This window comes from Mobula hypostoma, chromosome 2 (genome assembly GCF_963921235.1).
Source record: "Mobula hypostoma chromosome 2, sMobHyp1.1, whole genome shotgun sequence".
Taxonomy (NCBI): domain Eukaryota; kingdom Metazoa; phylum Chordata; class Chondrichthyes; order Myliobatiformes; family Myliobatidae; genus Mobula; species Mobula hypostoma.
Window position 1 is genome coordinate 191,200,462 of NC_086098.1, and position 17,902 is coordinate 191,218,363.

General features: G+C 40.9%; 1 protein-coding gene across 7 annotated transcripts in view; it reads left to right on the forward strand.

The window, feature by feature from the left end:
* LOC134342756 (receptor-type tyrosine-protein phosphatase T-like) overlaps window positions 1-17,902 on the forward strand; it is a 1,640,095-nt gene that overhangs the window by 1,544,151 nt on the left and 78,042 nt on the right. For all 7 annotated transcript variants that reach the window (XM_063041291.1, XM_063041286.1, XM_063041287.1 and 4 more), the window contains one exon: window positions 15,309-15,396. In XM_063041291.1, coding sequence (XP_062897361.1) covers window positions 15,309-15,396 — 88 coding nt within the window. The remainder of the gene's footprint in view (window positions 1-15,308; window positions 15,397-17,902) is intronic.

Sequence of the window (17,902 nt, forward strand, 5' to 3'; positions counted from 1 at the left end):
GTTGGATAAAAACACTTTGGTCTCATGCATTCCTACTCAAATAATCACTTTTGACCCATGTTCTTGTGATTATTCTTGCTGCTTTCAGTCATACACATCAATGAAGGCAATGGGCAACAATTAATGCTGCTGCTTCTTGTCACATGAACATGATTATATTCTTCAGCTTCCTGAAAGACCACTCCCTCCATGGTTGTCATTCGACGTATGGAAAGAGCATGCGTGCCAAGCAGCAAAGGCTCCTGAATTAGCAGTGATCTTCACATCAAGATTCATGCTCAGGTCATTTCTATATTAATATTTACAGCTATGACATTGGTCAAATTATTTCACAATCTTATGAAGCGATCATTTTATTTTAAAAAAGCATCCCTCAATATCTAGCAACAATCAAGCCTCTCCTCAAGCACATGGATGTAAAACAGATGATGTTTCAGGCCAAGACCCTTCACCTGATGAAGGGTCTCAGCCTGAAACATCAACAGTTTACTCTTTTCCATAGATGATGCCTGGCCTGCTGAGTTCCTCCAGCACTTTGTGCGTGTTAACCAGTTGAAGCATTGTAAGGTATTAAGTACCGGCGCTGCCTCCACGCCCAGCCTGATTTATCTCTGCACGCTGAGAGGTATTTTGTGCCTCAGGTGAGAATACACATGTATGTTGTCAGTGTCATTGGATTTGCCTGCAACATAACAAAGCCAGATAATAAATAAACATAAAGCCCGGCCTTTCAAGATAAATGTTCTTGTGCCTTTCCTATGCAACCACTTCGTAGATCAGTTTAGTTCTCTGAGCAGCACTCTATTCCACTCCTGCAAGGTTACTCTTTGTCTTCATACTCCTCAACCGATTCCTCAGGGGAAGGACCCTGGGTCTAAATTATCCATGAATGCAGCTCGAGGGCTCCTGTGCTCTCTCATCCTTTTAGTTTTGCCTCATCAAAAGGCAATGAGCATAGTGGCAGGATTCACACGACCTCCTCTCAAAAGGTCATGTGCTTCTCAGTCATCACTCTGCCCACGAGTGAATCTTCTCATCCAGCTTGGAGAAACATTGTTCCCTAACTGTATGGCTCTCTTCTGTTCCTTGTTCTAGCCCAAAATGAGGAGATGAAGTCTGTTGACTGGTCTTTTTGTTATCCAAATTTGGAAGCTGAGTGGGTAAATGTTCAAGATGGCACGTGGATATCATACTAGTTAGTTTGATTGGCTATTTTGAGGGTGCATTGTGTGAGATTGTGCGTGTGCATGTGGTCTGTCTGACTGGGACTGGATAAGGCCATCTCTGAGGAACAGTATTAGCAATGCTGCGCAGCTCTCCGTGATGTACTTTGTGAGGTCATGACACTTCTTGTCTGCTTGATGCATACAGCCAGCGGAGACAACTTGAGACACATCCTGGCACTCTCTTTTTACAGTGGCTCTAGATGTGCTTCTGGGCCAGTCAATGCTCTGAACTCTTATCGCCGTATATATCTTCCTTCTGAAAATATTTCTTTCTTTCAGTTAATTGGGGTTTTTTTTTCCTTTCCCCAGCAGCTTCTCCCTTTTCTGTAATAGGCAGTGTGCTGCTGCCTACCTACTATAAGAAATATGGTTTACCAGCCTGCCAAACAATGAGCCAATTTACCATGAGCAGCTCCTTTCTTTCATGTTGACTGTGGTCTGAATTTAATCTGTCTTGTCTAGAATAGCACAGGCCATGTTTAACACTTTTGTTTCCTGCTACAATGGTACTACAATGCTGCTTTGGACCAACTGTGCAAAAATTTTGAGCAGAATCCAATTTGGCTTGTTGCTAAACGCAGCCAATCAGAATCAGGGTTATTACCTCCGGCATGTGTCATAAAATTTAGTAACTTAGCAGCAGCAGTATAATGAAATACATGATAATATAGAAAGAAAATAAATAAATCAATCAATCAATCAATTACAGTAAGTATATATGCATATAAATTAGATTTAAAATAGTGCAGAAGCAGAAGCAATATTTAATTCAATAAAAGTGAGGTAGTGTTCATGGATTCAATGTCAATTTAGGGATTGTATGGCAGTGGAGAAGAAGCTGTTCCTGAATTGCTGAGTGTGTGCCTTCAGGCTTCTGTACCTCCTTCTTGATGGTAACAATGAAAAATGGGCATGCGTTGGGTGATGAGGGTCCTTAATAATGGACGTCGCCTTTCTGAAGCACTGCTTCTTGACGATGCAAGGTGCAATCCAGCTCTTTACATGAATGTGGATAGGCTGTTGGATGAATGAATTGATTCAAATAATAAAACTTTTTCTTCATTATTTCAGCATAAGTTTGTACAAGGTGAAACTATCACGTTTAACATGAGTTAACAATGGAATATTTCACCAACAATAAAGATTGAAAGACGGAGTATTTCATACTTTCCTTTTTTTATTTTATTTCAATACATCTCTTGTCTTACATTGTTATACAAGGGGTGATTGATAAGTTTGTGGCCTAAGGTAGAAGGAGTCAATTTTAGAAAAGCTAGCCCATTTACTTTTCAACACAGTTCCCTCCTACTTTTACACACTTAGTCCAGTGGTCGTGGAACATACGGATCCCTTCTTTGTAGAAGTTGGTATCTTGGACCTCCAGAAGTGGTCCACAGCAGGGCTGATTTATAAGTTCGTGGCCTAAGGTAGAAGGAGATGAGTTGTACAGCTCTCATTACATGCACGTGCATTTCAATTCTTTGAGTGATAATGCAGAAGTTTGAAGTTAATAACTCATCTCCTTCCACCTTAGATCATGAACTTATCAATCACCCCTGCTGTGGACCACTTCTGGAGGTCCAAGACACCGACTTCTACAAAGAAGGGATCCGTATGCTCCACGACCACTGGACTAAGTGTGTAAATGTAGGAGGGGACTAGGTTGAAAAATAAATGTGCTAGGTTTTCTAAAATTGACTGCGTCTACCTTAGGCCACGAACTTATCAATCACCCCTCGTATTTTCCATGCTTTCAGCAATATTTCTGTCAAATTTCTAAATGGTTATGAACAGCCACATGGTTAGACTGGCACAATAAACTTCATCATGTGTATTTAGATTATATTTAATATAGACAGCAATGTTATCTTTTCTGATGTGTTTAGATAAAGCGCGGGAGGTTTTAACAAATGGAATTTTCTAATAAGAGGCACTTCTATGATTAATGTGTAATAGTTAGGCTTTCATTTATGCTGACAAGCAAGCACGTTTCTCTAATTGCCTTCTTCAGATCTTGTCAGCTTACAAAAAGGTCTTAAGATTAAATCAGATGCATTAGTGCTCTGAGGTTGTTGCAAGTTTATGTTCCTCCGATATAAAACACCGTTGGGTGACACAAATAACCTTAAGTGCATGTTATTAAAGTCAATGTCTTCCCAACCTAACCAAGTATTTTCTACCCTGCAAGTTTAATGCTATTCATATTGTTCTGTTTCTTTGTGCTCTTGGCACTGGCAAGGTGATGAAATGAAAGATTGTGCAAGAGATTTTGTGATCCCTAATGGCCTGTTGACTGCAATACAGCATGTATCTTGACACCTATGTGGTAAAGGCACAGACTGCAGAAGGCATTGATATTACATTAAGCTAGCTGTATATATAAAGGGGTTCTGATAGATCAGATGTTCAGAAAGCTGTCAAGCAGCTGTGCTCTGAGGCTGACTGCTGCATTTTTAAATTGTTTTCCAAGTACGTGCAAATGTGTGATGCACATCATGTCCAATTGAGTTTAGAAATAGCTATTGGTGAGCACCTAATGAATTCTTTGTGTCTGCCACGTTATAAATATATATATATATATGTATATCAACATTTATGTGTATCTGGTTCCTATAAATATGTTAAGCATTTGTTGACTAATTTTGTCAACAGCACAATTTCACATATGAAGTGACATTGATAGTTATGGTGAAAACACTGATTCAGCTATATTCTGACCTCTACTAAGGATCACGAGACCATGCAAAAAAGAACAGATGTTGTTATTCAGTCCCTCAAACTGAATCCATCATCTTGTTGATTCAGTGCTGATTGGACTTTCCTCGAATACAAGTTCCTGCCTTTTCTTCATACCCCTTTATTTCCCAACCTAACCTAACCATGAAACTAGCTGCCTCAGCCTTCAATACACCAGAGTTATAATCCTATGAGAGAAGAAATTCTTCCTCGTTATGGCCTTAAATCTTATTCTGAGATCATTTCCTTATTTTGAGACCATACCCAGTTTATCTGGACTCCCGAGTGAGAGAAAACATTCTTTCGGTATTTGATCAATCTAGACCTCTCAGAATCTTGTTTCAATAAAACTGCCTTTCATTCTTCTAAACTCCAAAGAGCATATTCCAACCTGTTTAATAGTAAAATTCCTCCCAACCTGGGACCATCTATCAACAGTATCAATTAAAATAATATTATTGTTCAAGTAGTGGACCAAAATTGTTCACATTCTTCTGGATGTGATGGCTTGTCCAGTTGCTGTAAGGCTTCTACACTCATGTTTTTCCAACCCCATTGAAATAATAGCCAACATACCATTACCTCTGCCCCTTCCCCCTACAGTCCTGACGAAGGGTTCCAGCCCGAAACGTCGACCGATCTTTTCCACGGATGCTGCCCGACCTGCTGAGTTCCTCCAGCGTGTTGTGAGTGTTGCTTTGACCCCAGCATCTGCAGATTATTTTGTGTTTACGATACCATTAGCCTTCTCTATTACCCTCTGCACTTTAGGGTTCATGCACAAGGTCACCACAAATAAATGTAAAGCAGCTTTTAACATTCTCCCCCCTTTTAAACAATAATCCATTCTTGTGTTCTTATAAAGTGAACAACTTCAGATTTTCCTAGATGATATTTCATCTGCCCACTATTTGCCCAGATACCAAAATCTCTCGGTACACTGTGTCCTTGCTGCTTGCCTCCCCAACTGTGTTTGAGTTGTTTCCAAATATATGTACAGATTTAAATTTGAATTTGATGCAACGGTAATGAAAATGCCAGGACCTACAGATGATGGCATCATTTACATTTTTGATTGGGTTTAAGACTGAAAGGACAAACAATGCTAATTGAATGCATTGGTATTTTGGTTCTGCTGGCTGAATGAATTAGTTGAATTAATAAGGTGTTTTTTTCATCTCTATAGTGAGCAGGTTGTGCAAATTGAAAAGTTTTCTTTCCAAATTAGTTAACAGTGGACAATTTCCCCCAGTAATGATTAGGCCAGAGAGCATGCCAGTATTCAGAAATGTGTATGAAAGGAAAGAAGAATAAAAGGAGATTGTAACCTTTGATTAAAATCTCAGAAGTTTTATAAACATAAAAGCCATCTCCGCATATTTTCAACCTTCATGCGGATGTGGGAAAGTATGAATGGGGTCGCACAGGGAATGAGGAGGCTCATGGTACAGAAGGCCATTGATGCACTATGTAATCATGAGGATTTTCTTTTGTATGACACCATGCTCAGAAGTATGTCACAGATAGAAACAACCAGACTTAGCCATTAATGCCACCAGATATGCCAACCTTCTTTCATGTGGCATCTGCAAGCTTCCTTGTAACAGGTGGCATGGCTCAGCTCTTGTCTCTCTTCACTGGCACAGACTACAAGGAGACAGCTCCCCATAATTATTGGTCCATAAGGATGCCAGGTTCTGTATGTAAGGTTGATGACAGCTTGCTGAAGCAGTCGGGCATTAGTGGATTACAATCAGCTTGACATGTGAACGTGCAGTTTTCATGTTTATGCATTTTAACATCATTTATGGATTTTAACATTCTGGGCTTCCTCCCAAACATGCCACATTAGCGATTGTCAAAAGAAAAGAATATTGGCACTTGCGCTGCTGGATATCAAATCAATATTGTTTCCTCCATTTTGGCAGAAGTTTCAGTAAAACCTATATGCCAAGAGATGAGGGAAATAGTATTTAAAAATTAAATGGACAAATTCATCTTTCCAAATATTACCCACCACCTACTGGTCTCAAGCACCTATTTAACTCTGTCATCCCTTCATGCCCTGCAATGTGTAAGTTGAATTGACTACCCAGTAAGGTAACGTTAATGTAAAGTGTCCACCTGTCCAGCCAGGTGCTTCTGCTGTTCTTTTGTTCTGCCTACAAGATCACACACTGGAGAACTATGTGTCTGCCTACTCTAGTGCTATGTGCAAGGCATTAGTGCCAGAAAACCTAAGCGTAGCTTGATAAAATTCCAATTTCAAAAAGCCATGATTGTCAGACATATTGTACAGACACAGAGTGGGGTACACCATCTGTCAATTGACAAAGGTGCATAACAGTTCAAAATTATCCTGATCCTACTTGGCAAAAAGTTCAAACTCATAATGTTAAAAAGAACCTCAGAAAAAGAATAATGGAAAGAGTAACTTTTGGTAACAAATGAATATCTTACAATGAGATGTTTATACGAGAAAAAACACACAAAAAATCGATGCTGCTAAAATATGTTGCACGCGGCATTTCTTTATGTCAATAAATGTTTCTTTCTGAAAGATGGAACAATTAAAAAATGGAATTTTAAAGTATTATTGACAGATATAGCAGTTTTCACTGTATTTTTCCTTTTCGAGAGCTAATTTCTGTCATCCTTCAATAGAATAGAACATATTATTTTGCACTTGAAGAGCTGCTTTCAGTGCAGGATAATTTTGTGTGTTTTCTGTTGTCATGGTGACTCATCTTTTATAATGCCCTCCTGCTTTCAATTTACATCATTATAGCCAGCTCAATCAATTTAATCCTAGTTAAGGTCATTTTTTCAACAAAACACTCTGGAGTCCACTGAAAATGCTTTGTTCGGTTAAGATGCAGGTTAAAGGTAAGATTATATATTTTTCACTCTGTGAAGAAGAACATTGTATCCTGTGAAAAAACAGAATGGTGCATTTTCTTCACTACCTGAACCATGGCCTCTCACCATTAATAGCATTTCAGAAACAGAATCAGAATCAGGTTTATTATCACCAGCATGTGATGTGAAATTTGTTAACTTAACAGCATCAGATCAATGAAATACATAATCTAGCAGAGAAATAATAATAATAATAAATAAAATAATTATAATAATAAATAAACAAGTAAATTATATATATTGAATAGATTTGAAAAAACATGCAAAAAGAGAAATACTGTATATTAAAAAAAGTGAGGTAGTGTCCAAAGATTCAATGTCCATTTAGGAATCGGATGGCACAGGGAAATAAGCTGTTCCTGAATCACTGAGTGTGTGCCTTCAGGCTTCTGTACCTCCTACCTGATGGTAACAGTGAGAAAAGGGCATGCTCTGGGTGCTAGAGGTCCTTAATAATGGACGCTGCCTTTCTGAGACACCACTCCCTGAAGGTGTCCTGGGTACTTTTAGGCTAGTGCCCAAGATGGAGCCGACTAGATTTACAACCTTCTGCAGCTTCTTTCAGTCCTGGGCAGTATCCTCTCTATATGAGACAGTGATGCAGCCTGTCAGAATGCTCTCCACCGTACAACTACAGAAGTTTTTGAGTGTATTTGTTGACATTCAACAAATATGTTCTCTTGTTCCTGTAGTCATTCTTATTTTATATTTATAAGATTCTCAAAAAAAATTTTACAGTTTTTAAACGTCAGAGGAATTTTTGTTCAATGATCATTTTACCAATCTGTACTCCCAATGAGTTCAGAAGAAGAATAAGTTGGAAATGGGATCACAACACTGATTCTCCAACTATTCTCACTGTGAGCATGCTGCCTAGAAGTTCAGAAAATTTACTAACTGCTCTTCTTAGTATCTTGTCATTTTGCTGCATGCTGATGTCGAAATACACATTTCTGCTGATCGAGTGATTATGATGAAAAATCTTACACTGATTGTTTTGATTCAGAACTGGAGTCAATTCAAGCGGATGATTAAGAGCCCCATGTATAATGACTCTCATCGCCTTCTTGAATTTTGTCACTGGAGATTTGTTGACTTTGGCTTAAAATGAAGCTAGATAACACACTTCTCAAATCTCAAAGGCCAATTTAAACGGTTAAACCATGTCAGATAAACTGACCTGAGAAGAACTGGATGGAAAGGATGTGCTAGCATTGGAGAGGGTTCAGAAAACGTTCATGAGAATTATCCAGGGAATGAAGAAGTTAAAGTATGAGGATAAAGTATAAAGTATAAACTACTCGCTGGCCAATCTTTCAAGTTAATCAGAACCTCACTTTGAAATTCTCAACCAGTTACAACATAATGTAGGGTCTCAACCCAAAATGTAGGCACCTGTTCCTCCTGAAGTTTGTTGGTCCAGAGTGCACCTGGACTCTCTTCTGTCTCTGTTTAAAATTTTCACCCTCGTTTTCAATTTCCTCCATGTCATCACACCTCAATGTCTCCAGAAACCCCATCCATTCCCTAACCATCCAAAACCTTTAACTACTCTCATTTATTTAGGCCACTCTTGAATGTTATGACTTCATCTAAGTCTCTGCATCTGTATCTCTTTTCTCCCTGAAAACACTCAGTTAAAATTAGCTTTTATGATAAGCTATTGGTCATTTTTTATACTGTCTCCTTGCGACTCGTTTTCAAGTTTTGCTTTATGACCCTGATGCAAACTCATGGTAAAGGCTCCATTTTACTACAAGTTGCTTGCCTTTTCTGATTTACTGGTTTTATGTTCTTCCTTCTCGATCCTCCTCATGCTCATACTCTTTGTCTTTATCCTCCAGTTCTGTGAGATTTGAGGTGCCTATAGAACCCCCTGCAGAATCAGTACATTCTTCTTCAAGCGGGGCGGTGCTGCTTGAATGGGTGGGTAGTTAAGTAATTTGGAGTATTCTGTACTCCTTCCACAGTTTGTTCCGGGCTTCTGTGTACTTCTATTGCAGTACCTTGAGGTTTCCCCTGATGTCAAATGTGGCTTTGAATAAACCGGCCACCAAGGTTCAGGTCTTGGCAAATTGATGGAAAAACTGTTTAATACTTCTCATTTCCATATCCAATATTTATCCCAACTGTTGACAGCATGTGGGTGAGAGCAGGCAATCATTCTCCCATCTCACCCACTCACAGTCAATATTCTCATCTTCACATAAATTGGCTGAACCCAGTAAAAAGAGATGCTTCTCCCAAACCTGGACAATTGTGAGGTCCATTTCAAGAAGTATTCTTTTCTTAAAGAATTCAAAAAAAGTGTCTGATAATCCAGCATGTGAATGCATTATAGCTCTCCTTAATAAACTCCCCTTAATCAAATAGTTCATTTTTGTGATTGAAATTAGCATCTATTCTGGAGTTCACTCTTCAGCCTCTCCTGGTGCTCTGTAGGAGGGTTTCAGCAGTTCTAAGAACATATTGCCATTCTGCTGAGTGAATAAAGAGTTAATGCATTGATTCACTTCTGGTCTTTCACTCTTTGTATTAGTACTGATAAAAATCGCTTCGAGTTTCTGAAGATGTGGGATTGCCATGTTTACTTAGCAAGTTTCAACTTAACATTATTCTAATTAAGCAAAAGGGACAGGGATGCAAAGAAATGGAAACACTGAAAGTAACAAGAAGACAGAAGTGTGCAGCCCAGCTAGCAGACGTTCTCACAGACATCTTTAACATCTCTCTGAAGCTGCTCACTCACCCTGCAGTCTTCAAGGCTGCATCATCAAACCAGCACCCAAGAGGCTGACAGTTACCTGCCATAACGACTACTATCCAGTGGCATTGACCTCAATAATAATGAAGTGCTTTGACCAGCTCATCATGAACTACATTAAGTTCTGTCTTCCCAGTACACTAGACCCCTACCGGTTGCAAGTCACCCAAATCAGTCTCTGCTCCATAGAGGGCAAATGATGCAATAGCTGCTACCCTCTATTCATTCCTGTCCCACCAGGGAAATAGTACCACCTACATCAGAATGCTGTTTATCAACTTAAGATCAGCATTCAATGCGATCATTCCTCAGAAGCTGATGGGTAAACTGTCTTTGTTGGTCTTAACATCTCCCTCTGTAACTGGATCTTGGACTTCTTGATGGAGAGACTTCAGTCTGAGAAAGCGACGTCTCTAGCTCCATTACGCTGTGAAGCAGCACCCTCCAGGGCTGAGCCCGCTGCTGATACATGACTATGCTATTAGATCCAGGTCTAACCACATTTTTAAGTTTGCTGATGACACAACAGTGGTTGGTCACGTCAGTAACAATGATGAATGGGCAGACAGAGAAGAGGTAGAGCAGATTGTGGACTGGTGCGAAAATGACAACTTGAGTCTCAATGTGGACAAGACTAAATAAATGATTGTGTACTTCAGGAAGTTGCAGGTTGAACACACCCTGCTGCACATCAGCGGCTGCTCCGTGGAGAGAATCAGGAGCACCAATTTTCTTGTAGTGCACATCACGAATGATCTCACTTGATCCCACAACAAGACCTCTTTAGTCAAGAAAGCACAGCAGTGCCTCCACTTCCTGAGGAGACTGAGGTTCCCCTCCCCAATTCTAATCATATTCTCCCAAACCACCATTGAGAGTGTACCCTGCCTGGTATGGGAATTACAAGGTATCTGACCACAAGACTCTGAAATACATTGTGAGGACTGCTGAGAGAATCACTGGGGCCTCTCTCTGCAGCCCCATCCCCATCCAGGACATAGTCCAGAAGCCCTGCATTCGCAGAGCTCTCAACATTGTCAAAAACCACTCCATGGGTCCCACAATCTCTTTGACCTAACGTCAAGCAGAAAGTACCACTGTATAAGAAAAAGGACTATCAGATTCTTCCCCCCGGCTGCAAGACTTCTGAATACTCTGCTAGCACTCAGTACACATTATTTATGATAATACCAATAGCATTATGGTGTTGTACATTTAACATAAGTCATTTTATGCACTTTGTGACAATTTGTCCATCTAAAATACTCTTTTTATTGTTAACATTATTGTGTTAATATTACTTTATATGCTATATACGATATGTGTACTGTGTTTTGTACCTTGGTCCCCGAGGATTGTTGTTATGTTTAGCTGTATACATACATATGGTTGAATGACAATAAACTTGAACTTAAACTTGAATTTGTAATTACATCGTGTGTCCGGAAATCAGATTTTTCATTATCAGGAAATACAGAATGGTTCAATCTTCCAGACAGCGTTAGCAATTGGCACAAGGCATTTGACGACGTCCTCCATGGGAGTTTGGTCAAGAAGGTTTAGTTGCTCAGCATTCAAGATGAGGTAGTAAATTGGATGAGACACTGGCTATGTGGGAGAAGCCAGAGAATGATGCCTCTCGGAGGCCTGTGACTGATAGAGTGCTGCCAGGATCAGTGCTGAGTCATCTATATCAATGTTGTGTGTCATCTATATCAGTGATCTGGATGATAATGTGGTTAACTAGATTAGCAAGTTTGCAGATGTCATCAAGATTGGGGGTGTAGTGGACAGCGAGGAAGACTATCAAGTCGATTCAAGTAAAGTTTATGGTAATTTAACTATATACATGTATACTGCCAACGAAAACAATGTTTCTCTGGACCAAGGTGTACAGCACAGTGGTACACATAACACACAATAACTTATGAAAGTGAGGAACAAATCTACAGATGAATTACGCACAAATAAAGTACATAAATTAAATATTGTAGGGTACAGAACAGATTATCCAGTAACACTTCAAATGTGATGTGGCAGGGAGTCCAGAAGTCTAATGGCCTGAAGGAAGAAACTGTTTCTCATGATGACTGTTCTGACTGTTCTTGTTTTTATGCGTCAGAGTCTCCTGCCTGATGGTGGAAAATCAATGATGATACTGGGTGGATGGATGGGATCGCTAATAGTACCAAGGGCACTGGTATGTAGCACTCCTGATAAATGTCCCCGATGGCTGGTAGGGAGATCCCTGTGATCCTTTCAGCTGTTCTCACAGTCATTTGTAAGTACTTCTGGTCCAATGCTGGACTGCTCCCATACCAGATGGAGATGCAACTTATCAGGACGCTCTCAGAGGTGTGCCTATAAAATGCAGTTTAGATGGGGGTGGGGGAGTCTCACTTGCCTCCATCTCTGGAGGAGGTAGAGGCTCTGCTTTTCCTCCTTGTTCAGGGAGGTGATATTAAGGTCATCCATGATGTGAACTCCCAGGAACTTGATGCACTTAACTCTCTCTATGGAGCAGCCATGTATTCGTGGAGGGAGATGTTTCATCTGCATATTCCTGAAATCCGCAATGATTTCTTTGGTCTTCTCCACACTCAGACTGAGGTTGTTGTTCTCACACCAGTCCACCAGCTGCTCCACTTCCTCTCTGTACTCTGACTCATCATTGTCGTTGGTGAGGTTGACCACCGTTGTGTCATCCACAAACTTAATGACAGAGTTTGAGCTGAATCCTGTGACACAGTCATGCGTCAGCAGTGTGAACAACAGCGGGCTAAGCACATAGCCTCGGGGAGTGCCAGTGCTCAGCGTAATAGGACTAGAGACGTTTCTGCCCACACGGACTGACTGTGGCCCACTGTTAAGAAGCCCAGTATCCAATTGCAGAGGGAGGTGTTGAGACCCGGTGAGGACAGTTTCCCCGCCGGTTTCTAGGGTATGAACTGAAGTTCATAAACAGCAGTTTGGCATATGAGACTCTATTTTCTAGGTGGGACAGGACAGAGTGGAGGGCAGAGGTTATTGCATCAACTTCAGTGAAAAGCGAACTGGACAGGGTCCAACGTAGACGGGAGCGAGTCTTTAATATGCTCCGTGACCAGCCATTCAAAGCATTTCATAATGGATTATGTTCATTCCACCATACAAATAGTCATTTAGACAGGTTACTGTCACCTTCTATGACACTGGAATGAAGGTTGCCACCTGGAAAACTGAGGGGACAATGGGCAGTTTCAGAGGGATGATGGGATGTGCAGTCTTTCAGAACCCAGCCCGGTATATTATCAGGCCCTGCAGTGTTGCATTTGTTGACTCTGGCCATGGTGGAGTGTCTGCTCCCCTGGGGGGACAGGTGCCTTCCTCATCAGCACTTTGTTCTGTGCATCAAGACCGGACATAATAGACGTTCAGCCTATCAGGGAGTGAGGCATCCTGGTCACTGACGTGCAGGGTAATCTTGTAGTCTGTAATCCTCTGAATTCGCTGCTACATGCGGCTTATGTCCCTGGTATCACAGAAGTGGCTGTATAATCTCCGAGAATACTTCTGTTTCATCTTTCTGATGGAGCAGGAAAGCACAGTACTTGCTTCACTAAGAGCTGTCATGTCCCCGGATCTAAAGGCAGCCTCACGATCCCTCAGCTATGCATGGACCTCTGCCCTCACCCAGGCATGTTTTGTGATAGTAACATTCTCAATACACTTCTCCATGTAGCTGGTCACAGAATGCACAAATTCCTCAATATTAGCGGGCTATTATGATGTTGTCATAGCTTGCAGCAGGATTTGGGCCAGCTGGAAAAATAGACTGAGCAATTGCATTTGGAATTTAATCCCGGCAAGTGCGAGGTGTTGCACTTCAGTAGGATCAATCAGAGTAGGTCACACAGTGAACAGTAGAGCACTGACAAGTGCGGTGGAACACAGGGAATACAGGTCCATAATTCATTGAAAGTGGAATTGGAAAGAAAGCTTTTGGCACATTGGCCTTCATAAACGAAAGTATTGAATACAGTAGATGGGATGTTATGTTATGTTGAAATTGTATCAGACATTGGTGAGGACTGATCTGGAGTATTGTTTGCAGTTTTGGTCACCTGCCTTCAGAAAAGATGTAAATAAGGTTGAACGAGTACAGAGAAAATTTACAAAGATGTTTCCGAGTCTGGAGGACTTGAGTTATAAGGAAATATTGAATAGGTAGGACATTATTCCTTGGAATGTAGAAGATTGAGAGGAGGTTTGATAAAGGTATACAAATTATGAGGGCCATGGATAGGGTAAATGCAAGCTGGCTTTTTTCACTGAAGTCGTAGGTTAAGTGTGAAAGGTGAAAAGTTTAAGGAAATCATGAGGAGAAACTTCTTCATTCAGAGGGTCATGAGAGTGTTAAATGAGCTGCCAGCCCAAAAGATGCATGCAAGCTGAATTTTAATGTTTAATGAAGTTTGGATAGGTACATGGATGGGAGGAGTATGGAGGGCTATGATCCCAGTTCAGGTCAGTTTAAATGGTTCTGAATGCTCTAGATGGGCCGAAGGGTCTGTTTCTGTGCTGTGCTTTACTATGACTCAATAACTCCATATTTGACCCATTCCTATCTGAATGCGATTGCTGCCTGAACTTGCTATTTTGAAATATTTCTTTTCACTCTTTCTTAAAATTTGTCTTTGTTCAATGCCTTTACAGGAATGTCAGGTGACATAAGTGCAGTCCTCCAAAGCAGTTAACAAATTTATGGTGCAATCAATTTCAACCTCGAAAGCATCAGTGAACATCTGCTTTCTGAAATATTTGTGACTGGGGGGAGAAAAGTGAAGCTACTTAGAAGTCATTACTTGCTCAGATCTAAAATAAGAGAGTCCTTGGAATAGTGAAATAGCCAGTACTTGTTCAACAAAAAGTAAGCCCCATTATGATGCTACAGACATGAAACTAGCTTATGAGATACCACTGGGATATCAGTTTAGGCAGACAAACAATTTACATTAATGCATCCATCAATAAATCTCAATTGCCTGTCATGGATTTATCAGCTTAGGCCGGTGACACTGCAGTATTTCTCTCTTCACAACCTCATCTGCTGAGTATTTCAAGAATTTTTTTTATTTTAATTTCAGATTTCCAGGTTCTGCAATTTAATGATTTTCATTCGCTGATCAATTATACAATGGGTCCTTTCAAATCATGTATTTCCTTCATTTGCTAATATCTGTTCATTTAATTTCCAGCTTGTCATCCAATATTCAAATTCTCACAAGGATGTTTAAAATTCAATGGTGTAAGATATTATTCATCATTACAATATTAACTGATTTGAAGCTTTGTGATGATAGCCAACTGTTGTTTCTCTGTCAAATGCCAATTTGTATTCAGAGTATTCATTCCTATGACATATTTTCCAGCTTTGTTACCATGCAGAATGTAATTGGTTTTCTTAATAAATCCACATTCATTTGAGTTTCTGACAAGTTTACTGCAGGATTTGTAGAGACAATATCATATCTATTTGCTGATTTCTATTGAAGCTGCAGGAATCAAAAATGTTGATGTACTTCAAAGTGTTATGAAAGGTTTGGCACATTCTGTATTCAATGCAATCTGCAGGTTATTTATTAAAAGCAATTTTTCAAACAGCCACGTTCCTTGCTTTTCAGAGTTTGCCAGAAGGACAGTCAGCAGCTTGGGACACTGCCAAGAAAGAGGAAAACCGTTCTAAGAACAGATATGGGAACATCATTGCTTGTAAGTAAAAGTGACACAGAATGGACATATTTTGTTAATATTCAGTCTTATAAATTCTTGCTGATATGGATCAGCTTTAAAAACCAGTCATCTTAATAAAAGGTGCTTGATTTACAGATCAGTTCCAAATGTTAGTCAGGTTTAAATGAATTGGCACCCACCCTCCAGCTCCCAGAAAGTAAACTCTGCTGTGCACTATCAGAGTGGTAGCATTAATAGTTATAAGTGAATGCCTTAAAACCAATGAAATAGATTTCTCTTGGTGTGGAGGTTGGGCAGCCAGTAGGCAAAGCATGCCCATTGGTCACTTGGTGGCACTGATATTTGGCAGAGGGGCTGCAGGCAGAAAGTGAACATCTGAGTCAAACTCCTGTTCTATCTTATATCAGTTGGTGTGCTGTGTAGAGTTTAGATCCCTGACTGGGGTTTGGAAGTTGAGATAACTGGAAATAGGGCTGGAGACACAGGGGTCTGCCGATGCTGGAATCCGAAGTAATGAGCAATCTGCTGGAAGAACTCAGAAATTCAAGCAGCATGTGTGGACGGTAAGGAATCGACAACTTTCTGGATCGAATCCCTGCATCAGGAATGTGTGATTGGGATACCCAGAGCGCAAACAAACCAGATTAGCTTCATGGAAGTTGGAGAATTACTCCAACTCCTTGAAGCCATGCAATCAGAATAAATTATATTCATAATAATGAAAAAATCAGCATGAATAAATATGAATTACAGCCCACCCGTACACTAGGTAGTGTTTTACTACATTCCTTAAAACCAATAGGACTGCTGCCACTCATGTGGTCCCCTGGATTAGTGTATTACTGCAATAATTAAGGCGTTTCCTCACCCAGCCCAGACTCCCTGTCCAGTAGCATAAGAAGCCATTACTGTTGTCCTTCTCCGTTGAGCCCTTACAGTGGCTACAACAAGCTTCACTGTGTCTCTCATCACATACTCCTGCAGCCTGGATTGTGCTAGTTGGCAGCATTCCTCTACGGACATCCCAGTGGGCTGGTAGAACTCCTAGTTTTGGCGACCAAAAGGTGTTGATGATCTGCCAGCAGCACTTGATGTTTGTCTCCGTGTGTGGCCCTGGGAACAGCCCGTAGATCAGAGAATCCTCTGCCATGCAGTCCATTAGGATGAACCATGACACAGACTCTTGCAGCTTTCTCCACACTCTCTTTGCAAAGCAAGTATTCCACAAAGCTTGCCCCAGATTCCTTTACAGTTATCTAACCAGCTGAAAATTTACAGGCCCCATATTAAGAAAGTATACTCTCAGTCATAAAATGGCCATCAGAACCTTGTGAATTTCAGAGGATTCCTAATTTGAATACAAACAGGACCTTTGCAATTACAAAGAAGGCACAGCAGTGGCTATATTTCATTAGGAATTCAAGGAGAATTTCTGTGTCATCGAAGACACTCACAAGTTTCTACAGAGGTACTGTGGAGAGCATTCTAATTGGTTGCATCTCCCTCTGGTATGGAGGGGCCACAGCGCAGGATCAGACAAAGTTACAGAAGGCTGTAAACTCAGCCAGCTCCATTATGGGTACTACCCTCCCTAGCATCCAGGACAACTTCAAAAGGCAATGCCTCAAAAAGGTAGCATTCATTATTAAGGGCCCCCATCCCCCAGGAGGATGCCCTCTTCTCATTGCTACCATCAAGGAGGATGTACAGGAGCCTGAAGACACACAGTCAATGTTTTTTATATATACTCCTTATTGCAATTTATAATTTTTATTACTATGTATTGCAATCCCTTCTGATAATATGGTGCTCAGACGCAACAGCTCCGACAGGGTCAACCAAAGGTGATACTGTCTTTTTTAACACTTTTTTTTTACAATCGCATGACCCTGCTGGACTTCAGGAATTTAAAGTACTGCAGGTCTACTCCATCAACAGTTTGCTTGTTGGCAGAGAAACTGAAGGAGCTGAACTTGGCATGGACTATGATGCTGCCTGTGACAGAGAGGCATTGGCGTGCAAAGGAGGTGTCCAGTCTAACAGCGGGTGATCGTCTTAATCACCTTTCCAGTGATTGCAATGTCCCTGTTGGACATTTGTGGTGTGGAACTCTGCAAGTCCAATTCATTGGTTTATTGGCAAGCAGCAAAGGCGGACGGCAGGGGAGCTGCGTGGCCTCAAATTGTGATGTTGCCTATTGGCCACCATCCAGGGGGAGACAACAGAGTCGGGTGCTCCATCAAAGTGCCGGAGGCAGTGTGGCGCGCATCCAAGCTGGAGTCGGTGCTCCCCCCCCCCCACCCCTCCAATCCCTAGTGTCTGCTCAGCAAAAGATAAACCGTATTATATTCAACTGCAGACTGCTACAACACCCATGGACTCAGGGACTTGGACTATATTTTTCCGTATGACTCTACTTTACTGCTATCTTATATATTCTTATAATCATATATGTGCTGTATGTGCCTTCTGCTGTGTTTTGCACCTTGGCCCAGAGTAACCCTGGTTCATTTGGCTCTATTCA